Source organism: Chelonia mydas, chromosome 12 (genome assembly GCF_015237465.2).
Source record: "Chelonia mydas isolate rCheMyd1 chromosome 12, rCheMyd1.pri.v2, whole genome shotgun sequence".
Lineage (NCBI taxonomy): Eukaryota > Metazoa > Chordata > Testudines > Cheloniidae > Chelonia > Chelonia mydas.
This window is the reverse complement of record NC_051252.2, coordinates 34,495,705-34,517,950: the sequence shown is the minus strand read 5'-3', so window position 1 is coordinate 34,517,950 and position 22,246 is coordinate 34,495,705. Positions and strand designations below refer to the sequence as shown.

The 22,246-nt window shown below is 43.2% G+C and overlaps 1 protein-coding gene across 2 annotated transcripts in view; it reads right to left on the bottom strand.

Moving 5' to 3' along the window:
* CRISPLD2 (cysteine rich secretory protein LCCL domain containing 2) overlaps window positions 1-17,434 on the bottom strand; it is a 41,496-nt gene extending 24,062 nt beyond the window's left edge. Inside the window, exons 1-6 of one of the 2 annotated variants that reach the window (XM_037877844.2) lie at window positions 16,810-17,434; window positions 16,194-16,454; window positions 9,457-9,771; window positions 3,595-3,713; window positions 1,645-1,777; window positions 686-801 (exon numbers count right to left, since the gene is read on the bottom strand). In XM_037877844.2, the coding sequence (XP_037733772.1) occupies window positions 686-801; window positions 1,645-1,777; window positions 3,595-3,713; window positions 9,457-9,690 (602 nt within the window). In that variant the 5' untranslated portion in view covers window positions 9,691-9,771; window positions 16,194-16,454; window positions 16,810-17,434. The remainder of the gene's footprint in view (window positions 1-685; window positions 802-1,644; window positions 1,778-3,594; window positions 3,714-9,456; window positions 9,772-16,193; window positions 16,455-16,809) is intronic. The other variant, XM_007059276.4, reaches the window with a different exon arrangement.
* Between the last annotated feature and the right edge of the window lie 4,812 nt (window positions 17,435-22,246).

Genomic DNA, 22,246 nt, shown 5'->3' with positions numbered 1-22,246 from the left:
ATTGTTGGATGACAGACCCATAAGATTCCCAACAGTTTTCACCACCACAAACTGTGATAACTGTGTTCCCCCCGCCTTAACGCTCAGCAGAACTCAATGGCGTCTGCAATTAGAGTGCCTTCACGTATATATTGACTTCTTTCTCCAGATCTTTCAGTGTTGTGTTGCCTTTCTATAACTGTATTCTAAACAGGGGCAGCTTTGATATTTGTGTCTTTTGCTGCACAGGGCAGATTTCTAAGGCCTACCAATTAAATATGAAACAATATTAACATCAATATCAATTTGCAGTCCTTTTCAGAAGCTGGCTCAGGCCAAATCTCTTACTCAAATCTTGCCACAGATGCATTCATTCGAAGATTTTTAAATGCAAATTCCACTTCTAGAAGACGCCCAACCCAGGACTGGCTCAATCCTGAACGCTTGAGTTATGTAACTGTAAGCTCTCTGGGGCAGAGATTGTCACTTGCTACGTATCTGTGTAGCATTTAGCACAACGGGGCCCCAACTTTGTTGGCATTTATGTACTACCATAATTTAAATGTTTAAAAAACTATAACCACCCACACCTGATTGAAATCTCTGCACCAGATTCTATATTTGTTAAGCAACTGACAGCATGCAGTTTTAAGAGTTGCGGGTGGTGGGAAGGGAGGGGGGAAGAAACCTATTGCGTCTTCCTTACTTGGGAGAGTAGTTGCAGACCAGGTAGACGGCATTCTCCCAGATTTCTCCCCAAACACTCATTTGTTTGCAGACGTTTACAGCACAGCCAACCTTGGTTGTTGTGGCCCAAACGATCTGAAAGCATAACACAGGCATTTTCAAAAACAGAATGCCGCAAAAGGCACATTCGTTCAAGTTTCCTGAGTATATTTTCATAATGACTAGCATTTATATCTCCTCCCACCCCCACAGACAGGCTGGGATACAACTTTTATAATAAATTACGCTGACGCCACTATACTTAATGCATATTCAGCCGAGGTTTCTCCCTTCTTCCTTATTTGTATTTCCTCACCCTACTAATGTTGTATACTGTAGATTAGTATATTAATTATCTTAATTTATTATCATATACATCAATACATTGCCATGGCACTCTTGTGATCAGACATCTGCAGAGGTTCTATCCAAAAGCTGGTGTTAGCTCACGTTCCTGTGGCTGGCTGGTGTCGTTATGGACAAAATTCCCCCAACACACACTATTTCCAGTTCCCCGAAATGTAGGGGGTGACCGTTAGGTCGTTTATCTGTGCCAAAGAGCATAAGGCTTGAGGCCTGTGAAAACGGCTGAAGCCAACGTCATACAGGATGCAGGCCTGTAGGTGCCTTGCATTACTGCTGAATAAAATGAATGCTAATGTAACGCCAACAGACCCTGGTCGTCGGTGGGCGGGATCGAACCTGAGACCTCCAGGACTAAATACATAAGCCTCTACTGCATGAGCTAAAAGCCATGCAGCTATTAGCTAAGGCTGTAGAGCAAATGCAATCTCTCTAAGTGGTCTCAATGCCACTAGATGGGACAGAACACCACACCCATGAGGTGTGTGGGTTACACTAGCTCTGTGGGCTACGCGGGGTATGAGGGAACGCACCAAGTTCAGACACAAGACTCCATGTTTCCTTCCTCTTCCTTACCTGGGTATAGTGTGTGCACATTGCTCCAGAGCATCTTTCTGGACACCAAGGGTCACATTCGTGGGGATATGGGTAAGTATAATCTTTAACTTCGTCGTACCAAGATTGGACATGGAAGGCTGGAGAACGATACCTGAAAGACCAAAGATACGTGATGAGCTGGATCGCTAACTAGAATTGTGAGTTTTCAACCCAACCTCAGCACGCCCGGGTCCCCTTTTGTTAATATGAAATTCTCAATAATTCAGTACAGGATAATTGTAAAGTGAGTTCACAGTGCAACATGGTGTCATCTTGGTACGGACCTGCGACTTTAACAGAGGGACCAGAGGAAATTGTAGAAAAAGCCACCATCATATTTTGACCAATGACAAATCTCTGGTGTTTTACACACGGGCAGGTATTAGGGACTGTTTCTTTAAAATCCATGACCCAATCGGACATTCTGTAGTATTTATAGGTTTAACTTTCTCTTCAAAAGCCGTTGACCTGAAACGTCCCCTTGGCTTTTCCACTCAGTTACAAAAGACTTCTAGTTTGGCACAAGGCTGTATTTTGAAAGTAAACATCAGCTAGAGGTTTGCCAAACATATTAAACAGAAAGTCATGTACCTATTTTACCACTAGACAATTCGTTACATCTGGAAGTACACTCTTATCCTCAGCAGCCGGGCAGCAGGCACGCGCAGTACGTGGTTTGGGCATGCAGTGCACTTGTAAATGCTGTTTGTGGCACAGTTGTGCTGTGATCCGTGCTTCTGGAGTTGGAACGTGAATGTCAGCATAATTATCTAGACAGACACTCAGACACACAGTGCATGCTGCATAGGATGGGCCCAGGTAGCCTTTCACCAACTGTAGCTAGCAGTACATCAAGTTGAGATGTAGCAATCCACCCAGGATGTAAATGAGCAAATGACTAGAATAACAGATGTCATTATCAAGGATACTTTGCACTTCCATCATAATCTTTGTCTGATTACCTCAACATGCTTTAAAACCATTAATGAGTTCTGTGTCAGTATGTCATGCGGTAGGTACTATTGGCCCCATTTTACAGATGAGGAAACTGAGGCAGAGGGTTTATGGACTCAATCCTTCATACACTGAAATCAATGGTAGTTTTCTCACTGATTTCAATGGGAGCAAGATTGGGACCTACAGTACATGATTAGCCCCAGGTCACTCAGGAAGTCTGTAGTGGAGCCAAGGTTAGAACAACAACAAAGAAACAGATTGCCATTTGATGCATCTCCTCAGTGGAAAGCACCAGCAGGGTTCTTCTCACCAGGAGCTGGCAAAGCAATCCATGTGGATGCAGAAACACAATTTCCAAAGCTCCAGGGTTTTTTCCCGGGAGTATAAAACAAACTGTTTGCTCACCTAGAATTACATGGCCATCTGCAAGCAAATACAAAGTGGTTGCAGTAAAGATAAAGTGGGAAGTGAAAAGGGAAATGTGGTGCGACGCACTTAGAGGATTTTTAACAGTGTTCAGACCTAGTGGGAGTGGCCAAAAATGGTTCCTGAGAAACTTCTTTTCTGAATAAGAGAGAGCAAAACTGCATGAAACAGGGGACTTGGGGGTCAGGGTCCTAGATGCTGATGCCAACTCTACCACTAAGACTCTGTGTGACCTTGGGCAAGTCCCTTCACCTCTCTGTGCCTCACAGGCAAACCCACCACACAGTGAGGCTTAGTTAACATTTCCTAAGCATATTGGGAACTGCTGGCTAAAGGCCCAAAAGATGGTATTGCTGTATCTGTTTCACAGAAGCAACAAGAAAACACTAAGCGCTCTCCCCTTCCCAGCTCCTTTTTTCCGGCTAGTCAAGTTCTTTTTACTAAATATTGACAAGACAAACCTCCCAAACTGCCAAACAGGGTGAGACCCACAATGTCACTGTTGACAGATATGATACATTAGACACTCAGCGTTCCATCTCTTACCTGCCCCAGTGAACAGCCAAATTCTGACCAATGGACATAATAAGGCTGGCAGGTCCATGATCCCAGATGCACTCCTGGGCCCAAGCCGCAGCAGATCTTTCCAGCTCATCATCCCAGGTCTGCGTGAGAATCAAAGAACAGATCCGTTGACAAATACTCTCAGTGTGAAAACATCTTACATTAGACTTAGGACAAGCCTACGCTACACAGCTCTGGCAGCACGCAGGCTACGTGTAGCTACGTGCCGCAGTGAAAAGAAACAATGTGTACGATGTGTAGCTACACGTATCCATGAAAGACTCCAGCAGTGGGATGCTACATTGCTAAAAACAGCAGTGTAGACGGGGAGGCATCGCTCGGATGAGTAGAGAGCCATGTAGGATATGTACTCGGGTACATACCCACCCCCTTCAGGTGTGTCTTTACTTGCCCCAGCCATGCCTCATGGTCTGCACTGCTATTTATACCCTCGTTGGGGGGCTACCCATGTCCGTATTCTATATGCTGCTCAAAGAAGCATGCAGCGTAGACATACCTTAAGAACCAAGAGACGGGACCAGGAGAACCTACGAGAGTTAAGACTTAGACGTGGTCCCCAGCCCAGCCTTTCAGACCTAGTATTATGCAATGCAATGCAGGGCCCTGACCTGGGAGTGAATTCCCCATTTAATAAAATGGAAATGCATGGATCCAGCACAAAATAGTGCCACTTTTCAACGTCTGGCATTGCACTTCTTGGGAGATGCTGCATATGATCATGTCTAGTTCTGAGCTCCTGATTCTTCAGTGAAATGGCGCGGATGTGGGATGAGTGTCCAAACTTAACGTCCGCGTATTCCTCTTAACTACCCTTTTGTGTGCAACTTCAATGTGGAGTGTGTTGTTCTCGGAGCTGATTGCAGTCTATCATGAACAAATCTGGAGACTTTTCTGAAAGGTGGATTTTTGGACATAGTAGATAGTGGTGTGTCGATGAACTGCAATGCGTTTTTGTGTTTAATTATTGATAGCCCTACTGACCACAAAGGTACTGATGGGAAATTTTATTGGGATTGAAATGTTGCTGCATGTGTCCATAAATAAAATAAATCATAGGATCCAGAGGCAGAAAAGACCTAGTAGTTCACACCTAGTCCACCCAGGCCAACATAAGATTGTTCCCTGTTGAACATTTACCATGTTTTGGACTGCACAGGCTATGAATGAAAACGTTACTTTTTCCCTAATGTACCAGGAAGAAGATGGAAGGATCTTCTATCGTCACCAAGACAGGCAGCCACTGGGCCCAAACCTGTGAGGTGCTTTGCTCCCACAACTCTTGCAAAGGTCTACGGAAGCTGAGGGCACTCAGGATCCAGCAGATAGACAACTATGATGGCATATGAGCAACTGAACATTTAGGGGCAGAATCTGACAGTTACACTGAGGGCAATGCAGGGTCACACCATGCTGAGCATGAGAGAAATGCAATGTCTCCTGGAGCTTACCTCACATACAGAGGGAGTATAACCACTATGCGCTCCCTATTCCAGCCATCCAGCTCCACTGGCCAATGAGGAGCGAGTAGGGGGCCATGGCCCTGGTAATCCCTGCCCCTTTTTGGGTGACTTGTTGACTCAGAGAAGAGACTACAACTATGGTTGGCCTTTGTACATGGACACAAGCCTCCTTGTGGTCTGCCACTTTGTGCACCATATAAACACCAGCCATTATCTGACTCTCTTCAAATCCAGTCTAAAGCCACGGAAGCGCTCACAAGATCCTAATGTTCCTAGTATTTCAGAGCTTTCCACCAGAGCCCTCCAAAGTGCAGCCTCACAGGCAGTTGCTTTCCAAGTCTCCTAATTTAATGCAGAGACCATATGACATGAGCAATAGACCACTACATGGAAATTGACATGAACACATGTGCTACATCTTCCGTTGGTGTCTATGGATAAAACAAACCAATACAGGCAAGAGACACTCAATGAAAGACTGGGAATGAGCTAGGGATTTTTGTGTGGATTCATGCTTGATTAGGAGATGCTTGGTTCTGCCGGCATCCCATTACAAAACCATGTTATTTAAATTAGAGCTTCCATTTGCTTCTCTTTCAACATATGAATGCCTTCAGGACACTGGAATGATTCCATATGCAATAAATATATCAGCAAAATAGATTTCAGACTGTCCTCTGCTCTCTGAAGACCCCTTAATGCCAAATACTCAAATCAATATCTAAAATCAACATTAAAGCCGGAACTGCACTAACCACCTACACTCACTTTGACTAATTTAAATTCACTCTTTGGCAATCTGGAAGCGCCTGAGTCTAGCACTTTGCAGGGCAAGATGCAAGTCACATTAATTCAGGGGTTCTCAAACTGGTAGTCGGGACCCCTAAGGGGGTCACATGGTTATTACATGGGTAGTCGCGAGCTGTCAGCCTCCACACCAAACCCCACTTTGCCTCCAGCATTTATAATGGTGTTACATACATAAAAAAGTGTTTTTAATTTATAAGTGGGGTCGCACTCAGAGGCTAGCTATGTGAAAGGGGTCACCAGTACAAAAGTTTGAGAACCACTGCATTAATTGGTTTTAAGTGTCAGCTTAAGTTGTTGGGTTTTTTTCTTGTGTTCAGATTTACTGTAACCTAACTGCCATAGCAATAGGTAGCTGTAACCCAGAGAAAGTAAATACATAGCGTATATTGGTGAATGTGACTGCCCGAGTCTTCACTGTGGTGGATAATCTCCAGGAAATGATTTTAAATGTGCTGGCAGTGAACATGATTCAAAATGGTTTCGTACACTTTTTACTTCTGGAGTATTGGGATAGTTTTTGAATGAAGTTAAGGACATAATTATGTACACAAAACACATGCATAGTTTACATAAACCATTATCGCAGTTTGCACATGCAGCTACAATAGGAGCATGCACAGTTAGGCATGCATTTGCTCACCTGTCTTGTTTGTAAATGTGACACTCGGGTTGGAATGCTATTTTAACCTCACACAAGTAATTGGCTAATCTCAACCAACTCCACTGCGGTGTCAGGACTGGCACTCTACTCTCATGAGTGGTGTGGAACTGGAAGAGCAGATATTCTACAAGGTGGATTGAGGTGCGTTGGCAGAACCTTGGACCAGCTTGCTTGCCCCACCAAGCAATATGATCCCTTCCACATTCATGATTAGTAATTTCACTACTTTTAATCATGTAGAGGAAGGACAGGTTAACTCTACATGCAAGGGAACCAAGATACTTTCCTTCTAGGAATATGTGTAGCCCATCAATCATTTGTAGCCTGTTAATTTGTTGGAAAAATCCATTGAAAACTGACAGACAATACACAAGTCATCCAGCCCCTCTGGGCAAGGTAAGGTTTTTGATGTTCATTGCTGCTGACTAAGCCAACCTAAAGGTCACTGGTCTCTTAGAAGTTGCTGCTTATTTTTCAAGGTTTATTATCAACATGGAGCTTGTTTTGTTTTGGCCGTAAGCCATCACCATTACTACTGTTCTATAATAAAAACATACAGTGAAAGTGTATGTACTAAAGTTGCAAGTTGGTTAGGGTAATTTTATTTCTGGCCAGCTTCATCTGGAAGAATGTACACTGTTCACATCTGGCCTAGAACAAAGCCTGCCAAAAGGGAGCCATGGAACTCATTTTCCATTAACACTGAATACCACTGCTAACCTTGAACTCCAATACCCTAACACAGTCAAGCAAAACAGCTTGCATTGCACTAGGTTACGGCTTTATTGAATTTCTATTCTCTCTCCACTCTACTGTTACCCCACCCTCAGACATTTTTTCCTTTTGCTTGAATCATTCTCTTGCTTCAGTTAGATGTATAACTGCTCTCGAACAATACAGGGAATATGTTGCTCAGCATACATGTGTGTTATTGAACTGGCTACATCATTTAGTTTTGGTATATGTTGGATAATAAGAGATAATGACACAGCAGATTAATATCTCCATTTCCTGGAAAACATTAGCTCCCTGTGCAGCTTTAGGTCATAGAATCATAGACTATCAGGGTTGGAAGGCACCTCAGGAGGTCATCTAGTCCAACCCCTGCTCAAAGCAGGACCAATCCCCAATTTTTGCCCCAGAGCCCTAAATGGCCCCCTCAAGGATTGAACTCACAACCCTGGTTTAGCAGGCCAATGCTCAAACCACTGAGAAGCGTTCTGTTTAAAACAAAGGATTAAAGTTAACTTTGCATTCAGAATGCGTGCAAGGATTCCCGAGGAATATTAGGTAAACATGAACACATGAAAGGCTGATTATAGTCTTTCCAAGAAGCTCCATTTTATACCCAGCTTCTTTCTTCACAGCATACAAGGCTCTTTCATTTGTACAAAGTCTCCCATAAAACCACTAGAAAAGCACACTGAGCTAAGACAAACATAAAACAGTAACCATCCTGGACGAGTAAATAGAAGTCATCCAGTGAACACTCCACAATTGAAGCACTTTTAGATCCCCAAAGCCAATGAAAATGCACTTGGCTTTCTTGCATTGCTTTGTGTTTACTTTCTTGGAATCAATCAAGCCACATCTTCCCTTGCAGTATCTTACAGGCAGCCCGCAAAATATCGCAGTCTTCTGAACAACAGTGATACAGTAAAACAATTCTTAGGAGGGACTGTAACTCTCTCTCACTGACAAAGCAGCAATGACTAATAGCAAGGAACCTGGCACTCTGAAGGCTTATCTAAAGAGCTGATGCAATATTACATCTGTCTTTACTTCTACCTCTTCTCCCTTACTCTTCCTCGCTGTTCTCTTAAGGCAGAGTTTTACATTTATGGCATTCAGTTAAATGGCAAAAGGTATTATTAATAAAAGATGCCTTTTATATCACATAAATCCTTTCTGTACATGGTCTCCATTACCAGCTCACTGAATCAATCCAGAGACCGACAGACTGTCAAATTGGTGCTATTTTTGTAGTAACAATATTTGCAGGAGAGATAAATGCACAAAAATTACTACCCTCTGTCGTTCTCTGATTCCACAATATTTTGAAGACACGCCAGAAACAGCCTGTACAGAAAGCTCTATGGTGAAAATATAGTCATCTTAATTGCTGCTGCTGGTAAAGACACATGTAACACTTAGACTTTTCAAGGGCTCTCTCTGAAGTGAGAATACACATTGACCAAGATTGTATTTTGGTTCCTTGAGCTCAGGGGGAAAAAAACCACCAAATACCACCAATCCATCTACCACTGACCTCAGTGGGAGTCTTTCTAAAGATTTTGACAGATTGGGCCTATATTGCAGATGGAGAAATCCTGATCCTCCAAGGTGCTGAGCATCTTCAACTCCCACTGAAGTCAATGAGAATTGGCGGTGTTAGCATATCACCAGAGGCACTGGGACATAACTGCGGCAATCCAAAGAACCCCAGGCAAAGGCGTGATTCCTGTAGGTGAGTAAATGCTTCTCAGAGATGGCTGGTGTGGCTTCTCTGTGCAGACAGTGGCATCCCACAATGCCAGAGTCTTAATCGGCTGAAGCTTCAACAGGGAGAATGGAGGTTAAATGTTAGGGGAAATGGGGTACTTTGATGACATTTAGGTATGGAATAAGCTGCCAAGGAAGGTTGTGGAATTGCCATCAGTGTAGGCATTCAGGGCTAGACTAGACAGTATTGGGGATGTTTTATGAATAATGAAATCAGTCCTGAAACTATGCAGTGGGATGGACTAGCTGACTCACTAATGGACCCTTCAAACAAAAACAATTCAGTGGCATAAGATGGCACCAGGAAACCACTAGCAGAATTTGTTACCGTCCTCTGGCCAGAAAAACTGCAGTGGTCATACAAATTTCAGTACCAGTAGTTGAACTCACCATATATTCCATGTTGGAGGCTGAAGGATAGACTTCACCTCTCAGCTTGTTATGAAGCATCAAAATCTCCTCTTTGTCTGACCTTGGAATGGCTCTCTTGGCTCTGGAGTGATATCTTTTCAAAATGCTCTCGAACTGCGTGCCATTGGGCAAGAAAAAGCCTTGCACTTCATGCATCAAAACCAGTAAACATCCAAGAGGGAGGAACCAAGACAGGGCAGGACTCATGGTCATTCTCTACTCAATGGAAGTCGAGATGAAGAAGATGGAAGCACTCTGGTTTTCTCAAAGGCAGCTCTACTGCTCTGTACAGATCTGGAATTCAGGCAGGAAACAAACAGTCACTTAATCTACCACTAAAGAAGATTGACATCCCATAGAATTTCCAAAGAGGCAAGAGGCCTTGGATTCAGGTTTTTGCACAATAAAGGAGCGATGCAAATTTGAAAGTTAAATGAATTATTTTCACTCCTACACAGCAGTGATGAACCTCAACGTTTATCACATCACAGATAGGATGCTCTGTCCTATTTCCTTCTTAAATTAGGCATTATCTAGATCTCATGCTGAATACTCTCTTTTTCCACATCTATCCACTTCCACATACCATTACTCAATTTGCACATACAATCATTGGGGTTATATGAACTAATTAGATATGCCGTTGCACATGAATTTTGCAAGGCCAACCTTTTTGCCTGCACCTACTTCCAGCATGCCCACCCTGGAGGGAAAAGAGAGTTGCACCAATGTTATGTGCTCATAACCTCTTTGCAGCCCATTCCACATGCAGAATCTAGAGGGACCCAATGTAGCTCCAAAAATGGGTGGGACTATGTGGGGGCGGAGCATTGCCCGGACAGCCATGGAATGCCCATAAAGGTAGATGGGGAAAATTGAATTTTCCTTTGGAGTATATATAGATTCCCCTTTGAGCTGTAATTTGTATCCATTAGGGTGAATCAATCCCCAGGCCCTTAAACCATCACATAATCCAAGCTGTGCCTTTTCACGTATGCAGGGTGAGCAATGACACATTATTTCTTCCAAGTGTCGTCCTTAAAGGAGGAGAACAGATCCTAACAAAAGGGAAAGCAAACTTCCCCAGCAGCCAAGTCACAGAGGTCAGACATGAGCTACAGCTATTTCAGAGGCCTCCGCCTGCCAATAGACTCAGGCAGAGCCAGCTGCCAGCTCCCAGAATCTCTGTATGTTTATGTGAAAATGTCATCGTAATATCAGAGCAATCAAAATTCCTGTCTGCAAGTGACGCACTGGGGTGTTCTCACTGACGCTGTTACTGCACTTAGCTGGAGCCAGATGTGCAGCCAGTTATATGAATTATTACAGATTAGGAGAGGAGCCGGAGTAGATTTCCCTTCCTCCTCTCGAACAGGAACCACTTCTGCACTGCTCGGTTGTCATGAGTCAGCCTGCCTTTAATGGGGAGGGTTAACCAGAGAGGAATGGCTGGCCCTAAATTTAAATGTGCTGACTTGATGATGGTTTGAATCTCCAGCCTTAATCATCCATGTCCTCAATTGCAAGGCCCCCTCTCTGTCCCTTCCTTCAGACGCACCTGTAATCTTCAAGCAAATTCTCCACCCTGATTCTCCTCATTAATAGTCCACACTTACTCCCTCACCTGAGGGCCATTTGTCTTGGCTTATATAGAACCTATGCTGTCTCTTACTAGAGGTTTGTCCAGTTTCCTGTGATCTCAAGTGGGGCCGGTAATAGCTACCATCATAGGAATAATACGTAATAGGGTTTAAACATTCACACTGCACATCCGACAGTGGAACTATCCAGTCCCCTCTTCATAAAACCAAAGTGGTGAATAAAGGACTTCCAGTGTTATTCCATGAGGCTTGCAATCTGGGAACCACCATGCCAACGGGAACAACTGTATGTCAGGGCAGCTCTACAAAGAGGGAATATTCCAAGAGATGAGTCTTTCCCTCATCAAAACTATCCCTAATGCTGTCATTTTAAACATTTTGTGTGACAGCAGTTACAGCCCCTTCCTGAATAGGCCCCCAAATATTTTCTTTAAGTGACGGTTCTGCAGATTTTACTGTTTAAATTTACAGCATTGCAAATTACCGCTACATCTTCCCCCACTGGGTGTTCTAAAGCAGGGGTATTTACGGCTTGACAGTGTTAAATGTGTTTGGAAGAGGTGGTTCATTTTCTTTCTTGCAGAGTGTTATGTCTCTAAGGGGGCAGCAGAACTGCTTTTAGCGATGGAAAAACATAAATCAGAGCATGCTCTATATTTAAATCTAGAAATATTTTGCTTCCAATCTAATGGAAATGCAGCCAGGTGTCAACAACATCCTTTTAGGCAGGGGTGCAGACCCAGCACGCAATTATTTTGATGAGGACAATGTTCAGAATGCAAAACGTAAAGGGTCTAATTTTCTGAGGTGCTGAGCTCCCAAGACTCCAGTTGAAGTCAAGGGGAGCGTCAACCCCCTAAAAATCGAGCCCAGGGCCTATGTTGTCCCGGCATGTGTCTAGCGCAATGTAGCCCAAATCTCTGACTGAGCCTTCTAGGTGCTACTGTGGCACAAATAAACAACCAACCACTAATACTTTTTCCTAAGCAAAGTGTTAAGCAGTTGAGCTGGGCTTTGCTAAAGCAATGGCGATCACGATAATATCATGCAAAGAAAATGTCTTAATTACTTCACTAGAATACCTCCTTGCTTTATAGAGGAAGTGTAACATGCAAGCATCATCCCCATTCAGTGTTTCATTGGTTAAATAGAGGTTGAATTAGGCCGGTAAGATCCTTAAAGGCACACAATTTCCATTTTTTTAAAAGATAAATATTGTTTTAACCTCGTTCTCTTCTCGGCATTGTTTGCTGGCACAAATCCCTCCATAAATGAAGCCTAACTGGCTAGGGGGGAAATGAGCTGTTACTTTTGTAGACCATCTGGCCCAAGTCAGGGAACAATTCCTACTTCAGACACTTCCCTAAGAGGTTTTAAATAAAGATGATCTGCCGTGGCTATTTATTATGAGGAATTTTAAATGCAGCCTGCTTCTTAGGGTATGGTGGAGAGAAGCAGACAGCTGGCATAGCCTGCAGTTATACCTACTGACCTAGATTTACTCCCTTTTCTAATCAGGGGCCCCGTCCGCCACACAGTGCAGGTACAAGAAATTGTAACTTGCGAATCAGCTGAACCATCTGACAGCCCAGAGGCATACCAAACTTGTTACTACGCGATGAAGTCAACATGTCAAGTCCTCAACAGACCCTTGGCTACTTTGCTCAAGCCCTTTCGGCTGCTAATCAACACAGTGTAACAGATGGTGCATTATTCTCTGAGTCCTCTCCTCTGCTTGTGAATTAACAGCATGATCCCTTCTCCCCAACTGGGCTGCCTTGAAACCTAGTTTTAATGTTGGTGGACTAAGTATTCAGTCCCTGCTTCAAGTACTTGACTTTCAGGTAGGGGGGAAGTATCATTTCCAGCACTCTGTGCTTTTAGACCAGACAAATCACCCATTGCATCCTCTGTGAATGTGCATCCATAGGATCCCTGATTTCAATTAGAAATCAAGGAGAGGTTTGACATTAATTTCAATGGGGCTAGAACTTGGCCCAAAGACATTCAGTTGCACCAGTTTCCCAGGTGAAGGGAATTCTCTGAACAAATAACTCTCCAGCATACCAAAGAGGGTATGGATGATGAGTGAAATGGAGGGAGTGTCAGTGGGGAGGGGAAATAAACATGCCAGTATAGTAGGTAGTTACCCTATTTATAAGATGGCAAGGGTCCATCTTGTCCAGTAGCCTGTCACTGACAGTGACCAGGATAAGATGCCTCAGAAATATCTAAATTAAACAGGGGACAATGGCAAAGACATGCTTCTATTACGCAGGCAAATACAACACTCCTTTGTATAGTGGATGCCCCTGGGAATTTGGGTGGGCAAGGAATACAAGAGCAAGCCCTCCACTGGGATCCATTTGCCCCAAAGTGGTGTTCAAGCCCTTCTTAACAAACCCAGACCCCAATTCAGCAACACAGTTAAGTAACTGACCCCGCCCCCGTTCAAGGGCTTTCCTGAATCACGGCTCCAGATATTCAGCTTTATGTCTCCAGGCTGCACAGATCACTGGCATCCCAACGGTGGAAACTCTTTGGACGCACGTGGTGTGCGAGTTGGAAGTTTGATAGCTTCCTCAACCACTGTCCCAGCTGACTAAACTTTGCTTTGTTCAGGGGACGGGGAGAAAGCATTTCTATGACCTCTTTCCAAGCGCATCAGGCTCATGGTATCGATGCCATGGTAACATCTGGGACTGATCAGAAACCAGTGAATCGGCAGAAACTGCCTCCGGAACGTTCAGACGTGAAGGCATCTCACTGGCCAAATATACAGGAACTCCTCACTTAACATTGTCCCGGTTAAGGTTGTTTCGTTCCTGATCTATTAGGGAACACGCTCGTTGAAAGTTGTGCCATGCTCCCTTATCACGTCCTTTGGCAGCCGCCTGCTTTGTCCACTGTTTGCAGGATTCTCTGGAAGAGCAGCCCCTCCTTATGGGGATTAGAACCGGGGGGCCAGCAGCTCCCCTACCCCATCGGCTCCCCTAAATTCCCTGTAAGGTATGTGGCTCAGCAGCTGCTCAGCAGCAGTTCAGGTGGCCGTGCGGCTCCTGCTCTGCCCTCTGCCTTGGAGCTTCTCCCTGGAGCTCCCTGCTTGCTGGGGGAAGGGGAGAAGAAGGGTGCTGATATCAGGATGTCCCCCTGCTCCGTACCCCCCTCTCCACAAAGAGGAGGAGGGGGATAGGGCTCGGGGACAGAAAGGAGGGAGCTTGCTGGAAGCTGTTGCTTCTTGTCTGAACTGGCTGATCTGCTTAAAAGGGCAACATACTTGAAGTGGGGTCAGCAGACTTAAAGGGGTAATGCACCGCTCTCTCTCTCACTCCAGCACTTTGGAAAGTCAGCACCTGTGCAGCCGTGCATGTGCCGTCAGGAGGAGGGAGTGCTGCCCTCCAGCTGGATCGCGTGGGCTCATCATCATGTTCAGTTTTTGCAGGGAAGTGTTTGCAGTGACTGCCCTGCATCTATTGTGTTTCCTCCCTCCTGCCTCAGTCCACGCTGCCTTGTAGAGTGTGAGGCTACATTAACAACAGTGTGTTAACCCTTGAGGGCTCAGCCAAGTGCTAGTTCATCATTTAGCAGCAAGGCATTCCCTGGGAAATATCCCACCCTCTTACTCCATCACCTCAACCAAGCTTCGCAATCATTCATTGCTGTGGACAGTATTAAATTGTTTAAAGCTTATACTGTATATGTATACAATGTCTTTTCTCTGGTGAAAAAAAATTCCCTGGAACCTAACCCCCGCACATTTACCTTAATTCTTATGGGGAAATTGGATTCGCTTAACATCATTTTGCATAAAGTGGCATTTTTCAGGAACATAGCTACAATGTTAAGCGAGGAGTTACTGTATTTCAACTGGGGACAAAGGAAGAAGTATTTTCTGAGATCTGAAGAGGTCATATTTAAATGGGCTTTGAAAAGACCGTTGACAAAAAGTTACTTCCTAGACTAATGAATAGCTTGTGATCTCAGATGGTAGAAGCACGGGTAACCTCTAGAAGCTGCCATGCAAAACTCCTTACTCAACCCACAGGCAAACAGACAAAGTCAGCCTCAGTGTGGTGTCCTCACCAGACCTTAAAATGCTTTATTGTTATTGATCTCTAAAATGCCCCCTAGTTAAATATTAAAATGGTTGGATTATTCTCCTGGTTATACATGCTATTACTGCAAATATTTGCAGCTCCACGGGATACTATACACAGAGAAGGCAGAGGAAATGGGCAAATGCAAGAGTTAACATAGGATGCCAGCAACAACTCAAAACCAGCAAAGCAGAGCCCGTGGTGGATCAGATTTTCACTCACATACATAAACTCAAGATTCAAGCACTATGCCCACTGTATATTTTGTGTATGCAGCCTTGTCTTTTTAGCCAACATGCACATATTTGAGGCTTTACAATGTTGTTGGGTTTTTCTGCAAACATAATCCCAGCAGAATATTCAGAGTGAAATTACAAATGCTGTGACTTAGAACACGTTGTCATCTCTACCGCCTAAAACTGTAAAATCTGTGTTTTCAAGGTCAGAGGTAAAATGTCTGGATCTACCATCATCCACTCTAGTGTAATACAAGAGGGTGAGTTTCTACCTAAAGCCATACTAAAAGTTGTTTTTTTTAACTGTTAATAGAAGTTACTTCATTCTACTAGTATTTGAAGGTTTAGTCACAGACCCAGTTTAGATTCATAAATGTAATAAATAACTTATATTTAATAGTTTATATATATATATAAATAGTTTATAAAAGTTTAAGAAACACTCAGTAGATGTTTTAATAAATGGTCAGTCAATTATTAGAGGTTATAGCATCCAACAGGTCTACTGGTTGATTATAATTATCAATGACACTTTCCACTTATGTGCTTAGAACGGTCTATAACCCTAGTAATGCTATTTATGTAACAACATCTATTACTTTGTTAACCTCTTATGAACTATTTATAAATGGAACTTTAATAGTAAAGTGCAATTTGGCATCACACACAATCTTTTGGAGACGTTATTAAACGTATATATCTGTAACACTGAGATTTTTGTTACACACAACAAAAGGTTTAAAACAAGTGTCGAAAATCTGGTGTTAAAATTTAACACTTACCTCTCAAAATCTGCAAGTCCACCAGAAGCCAAAACTCCTCAAAAACCTGCTTGTGGAAAATAAATTATATATTTTAAATATGAAAACAGGGAGGGAGGGAGGGAAGTGACAACTGTCACTAGGTGCAATGAATGCTAAGGTCTCAGCACAGCTGGTAGTGATGAATGCTGTTCTCACAGAACTTCGCCAGCAATATTTATACTCTCCAGGGTTATGATAATTTCTTGGCCCTCTATGATCTTGGCAACTGCTCTTTATTTTCTGAGAAAAGGGAAAAATAGAGGGGTGTCATCAAATCTCTCAGGGCAGCAGGGAGATACCACCTAGCCCAAGAAAACTGAGAATCACCCTACCAAATGGAGTAATATAACAGAGAGAGAGAGAGAAAAAAAAAAAACTGGGGGCGGGGGGAGGAGACAGAGACGGGGGGAGGAGGGACCAATAATTAAAACCAAATGATAATTTACAAGTTTTCCATGAAACCAGCTACACGGATGGGGCCAGAGAGACAGGGCTCTGGACTCAGATTTAATTCACCAGTGAAATCCAAAGAGATCACTTAGCTGCAGCCCTTGAAGTAAAAAAGAGCCCCAAAACAAAACCCCAAACCACTAACTCGTAATTTTCCAAGGATCAGTCGAGTCGAAGCTGCGGCTCCGCCTGCTCCGAAGTTTCTGGCTGCGAAGGAGAGATGGGAAATGCGATCCCCAGCTAAGCAAGAGCCCCCTGCCCGCAGCAGAAAGGGAAGGGGGGGGGGGAGAGAAATCAAAGGAAAGGCTTTAACTGCAAAACAAACCAATTTAGATTCAAAGGCAGGGAGGAAAGTGGGGGGGGGGGGGGGTGCAGCGTAAAGCCCTGCAACCAAACTGCCTTATGAACCAAGCCAAACGAGAGACCGGCGAGGTGACAGCGTGTGCTTGGGAGGGAGGAGAGGTGGGGAACCGCTGCAAGAAGGAAAATCGCAGTTCAGTGGCTGCAAAGTCAGTTCATCTCCCATGGCTTTGCTGTCACTTTGCAAAGCTTTCTTCTCTCCCCTCGCCATGCCGCTCGGCCGCGCGCTGAGACAGACGCCAGGGGGCGCTGCTCCGCAGTTGCCGAGAAGCCATTGCCCGTCTGAACCCGACTCCTGGCGGGCGGCGCGGGTCAGCGTCCAGGGCAGGGGCGAGCGGAGCCGGAGCGCGCTTGCAGACTGCAGCCGGGATGTTCCCGAAGCGCCTGTGTGCTTAGCTCCGCAGAGAGGCGCTGCCAGTCCCGGCTCCCTTTCATTAAAAAAAAGAAGAAACAACAAAATAACTGTGATTGACGGCTGAGAAGCCACCCTGTGGATTTTAGAGCAATGCATTGATTCAAACAGGGTTTTGGTGGCTGTCAAAGGGAGTGCTTTGGGCAGAAGAGAATTTGAATATAAAGGGCTGGGGAAATAAACCAGTGAAATGAACACACTACAATCCATTGGTTGAATGAGAATCCCTTAGTTACTCTGTCCAGCGGCATTCAAGAAAGATGGAGGCAGAAATGTTGGGGTGTGTACACACAAATACACACACGAGAAACCACCAAGGTCTTTTTAAAACAGTCTGGATCATTTTCTCTTTTAAACTGCTGCCCAATGTCCTGAGAGTTTTATTCTTTCCAACAGTCAATAGCTTATCCCATCAATACTTGTCTGAAGACTGCGACTCTCAGGGTATTCTTCAAAGAAGGATACATTTAAAACACAGCAAAGCTTGCAAATCAAAAATAGATTTATCTTACTTGATTTACAGATTATTAGAAACACCATCTTCATTAAATAAGAAACAAGGCCCGCTCTATCCAGTACAGTGGGCAATTTACCAGTGGGGGGAACCCCCTCTCTCAAATGTTGACCCCATAGATGTCTTTGCTTAATCACTCTTGGTTTTTCACCATTTTTCAGAGCTAAGCTTTTTTTGAGAAGTGATATCTTGTTTTCCGAATCCAATCTGTCTGGATATCTGTTCTCCTTACAGAAATCCCCAAGCATGGCGTCCAGTCTGCATGGCTTTTTAAATAATTAGATCCACTGGCAAGTATTATCAGTATCTTTCTTTAGAACAACATGGGTGCAAAGCACCCAGTCTCCTTAAGAACAATCTAAGATGAAGATCACAATATATCTACAATATTATCCACTCTGTCAGGTCAATCCTTTTCTGTTTGTATTTGGATGACATTTTGGTTTATTTTAAAGGAGTTCCACATGTGAAACAATGGCATAGGGCCCGTTATCTGTAGCCCACAGCCCTACCTTGCTTATAGAAATTCAGTGGAATTTGGATATGTTTGAAAATCTCAGCCTTAGCCCAAAATGAGTTGATGCTCTGATGCTGTGATGAACAGGACACTAGACAGACTGGAGTGGCAGACAGATAGCCGTAGTTACTTTGAAGTCATAGATAGGACTGTATTTTTCTCGAATTAATTTTCTTGCTCCACAGTTTCTTCCAGGACTGATGGTTTTGCTAAATTCACAGACTAATTTTTTAGTCTTTTTTCCACCAACTCAACAGCATTAGGCCCATTGTCCTCTTTTTAGTTCTCCCCTCCAATGGCAACCACTGAGAATCATCCAAATCCAGAGACATGACAAGGCTCCAGTTCCCAAGACAGTCTGAGCACTAGTCTAAGTGGTACAAACCACACACTGCTCTGGCGCAGTGAATCATCTGCCTCTTAAAGATGCTGCATTAGTATTACCAGAAAGTCGATTAATTCATTTAACCACCATATACAAATTTCAAATAATTTCCAGATCCCGGGGGAATTTGTGATTTTGTAATTCCCACACGTTCCTGCTGTGAATTAACCCTTTCCAGTGAGTCAGTCTGAACAGAATTACCCATCTCCCTATTCTTGATGCTTTAAGGCAGTGATTCTCAAACTTTTACACTGGTGACCCCTTCCACATAGCAAGCCTCTAAGTCTGACCCCCCTTATAAATTAAAAACACTTAAATATATTTAACACCATTATAAATGCTGGAAGCAAAGCAGAGTTTGGGGTTGAGGCTGAAGCTCGTGACCCCCCACATAGCCACCTCACGACCCCCAGTTTGAGAACCCCTGCTTTAAGGGATGTATTCCTTTGATATGTACAATTAGCTCCATCACCAAGTCCAGACACTGTATCCAGTTGTACTATGGACTAGGATGAGTCCGCTAAACTTCTCATCACTTGTGAGCTAGGGCTCATTTCAACTGAAGTATGAAGAGATGGAACATTATGTTGTCTACATACTTCTACTACTTATCTCCACTGGGATTCTGTAGGATATTTTTGAGCTATACAAATTCAGTGGATGAAATTTGTCCCTGCTGTAAGCTCACTGAAGTCAATGGACTTAAATACATGAATTTGGTCCACTTTGTGTTTCCATGAACTGGAACATGATGATACGTTTACTGTGAAGGATCAAAGAGAAGACAGTTGCCTAGATTGCATCATGTTCTGCAAGTATTTTCCCAAGAGTCCAAAATATTCAAGTCTCTTTCATGGCTACTGTTAAACGACTAAAATAGGCTGGATTTCCAGAATGTGGACAGATATCCAAACATATCTGATTCAGAAAACAAACGTGCCAGAAACAAGACTCTTCCTATCTGATGCAAATCTTGATTACTTTGTCCCATATGTGTTGCTAAGCCTTGACTCACTTCAGAGTAACAGGTAATTATTGTGACCGTGGGAGGAGTTGGAAGCTACACGTTTTAGACAAAACCAACACTTCACATTACGTTTATATTTTCATTTTGTCTTCATTCAGCTGTTTCAAGTCCTACATTCAGTCAATGCCAAAACAAATCAGAAGTTACTTTTACCCATTCACTTCATAGTTATTATGGTCTTGATTATAACTTCTTTGGTTCATATGTGGGAAAAGCCACATAAATGGACTGAATTTATAAGAAAAACCTTTTTATGTAACAGCCAACAAACAGAAACAAAGACAGATTTCAGTTATTTCACTATTTAACATGCAGACAGCATGCCTTGATTTTAGACAAACAGAATCACACTCCATTTCTAATCCAAATATATGCTCACCTCACGTAAGAGGCACATGTTAGTGTACAGAGATGGGTTATTGATTCAAGTCAGTCCATTTCTGTTATGACAGTGTGCCTAGGGACCCCGATCAGAAAATCAAGATCCCTTTGTGCTAAGTGCCGTACAAACAAAGAAAATTTCTTCCTCATCAAGCTTATAATTTCTGGGCCACAATATATGTATTAACCATTCTCAAACATAAATGGAGGCCCCAATATACTCTCCCCCTCTTCTGATCAATTTGGAAGACAGTGATCATGAGCAGAAATAGCATGGGGGATGCTTCTAAATCAGCGTAATCCCCTCTGGACTAACTTGCAAGAAAGCCTATTTTTGTGAATTTCCATTGCAAGTTTGCAGATGCAAGAAATTGGTAGAAGCTTCCCCGACTCTCCCATCTTTAGAGATTTTGCCCAAAGAAGGAAAAAAAGTGTAATTATAAATTTGCTCTGATATAAACCACCATAATCTCCTTCTGCTGTCACCAATATCATAAAGCTAACAAAATAAAATGCACAATTACCCATAGATCTCTCTGCAACATATAATGCAAATAATTTTTTAAAAAGCGAGTTTCTATTGAAAATGAAAATAAGTGCTTAAGATTTCTTATGGCAAGAACTTCGTGAGACCAGCTATTGTTTTCCAACAGTTAAGTGGATTAGAAATTTTCTGCAGTAGTTTAGAACTTTAGTAATAAATCCTTCAGTGTGTGTGTCACCACTGCACTCTACTGGATAGACTCAGACCTACACCGCTGTAAACCATGGGCCATATACTGCTTACTCGATAAACTCAGACCCACACCACTGTAAACCATGGGCCGTATACTACTAAAAGCTAAAAGCGCAGATGCTCCACTGTCTCCAGTGGTATGCATTTTTGGAGCAGGAAGTTCTGTTCCAATAGTCTCCATCACATTCCAAATGGCCATGGTGTGTGAAGTCCTAGGTTGCAACAGTTTAATGAATGACACAGTGAAATGAACACAACCCAAATCCATTTAAAACTGCAGATGTTTGGCAACTGGAATAGGATTAGCCCACTTGGCTACAACTTCAGAGCTAGCACCCCTGCTCTTGAGAAGGGTGTCGGGATTTTTAATGGCGAGGAGTGGTTAGGCCAGGCTTGGTGTTTTTGTTTTGTTTTTTTAAAATAGGAATGATCACTGCTTTAGCAACACAATGTTCTTATTACCATGCTGAGGCATTGGTCAGGACAGATTCACATGGCCAACTCATCAGAACTACTTCAGCATCCTGGATTTCCCATGGTAGCCTCCCATTAGAGAAATGAAAAGGCCCATACAAACCATGCTTAGCAAGAGTCTGAAGAACGTGAGCTATATGGTAAGGCAGAATCCATTCAAAATTGCTCTATATGAATATTTTTCTTAGGTCAATAAAAATCATTACCAGTAGTTTTCCATCAGTGATTTAAAAGGTTTTGCACAAATGGATTTACAACTGACAAATTACAAATTCAAGAGCAAATCTCGGAAACCAGGAGAAGGTTCTTTTAGTGAATTAACTAGGATGGAGGGGAAAGTATTTCCACTTGTTTCTGGTTTTCGAACTACAGGCTAATACCTGTGTACCCAAAGCAATACACTACTCACTGACTTTCTGCAGTTTCCATGGTACAAATCCCTTCCAACAATAAAAACATAAAATATTCACTATTGGTATTAGCTGTATGGATTAAAGAGAGAGTCACTTAACCTCTGCCCCTCTATCTGCAAATTGGGAGAGAAGAGTAATGACAGACAGCAAAAGACCAGTCTGGAACTAAATTCATGAAAGACTAGCCTTGGATGGATGGCCCTATAGGAGAGTGAAATATTGTAATTAAAGCACAACCAAGATGCTGTCCAAAGACTGTCTGAAATAAAAGACTTTCAAACATGCTTCATAAAAGGACTAATTCTGTGGTTTTCCATGGTGCTCCTCCAGTACCTTAAAAATCCTGGGCTGAGGCATAATGAT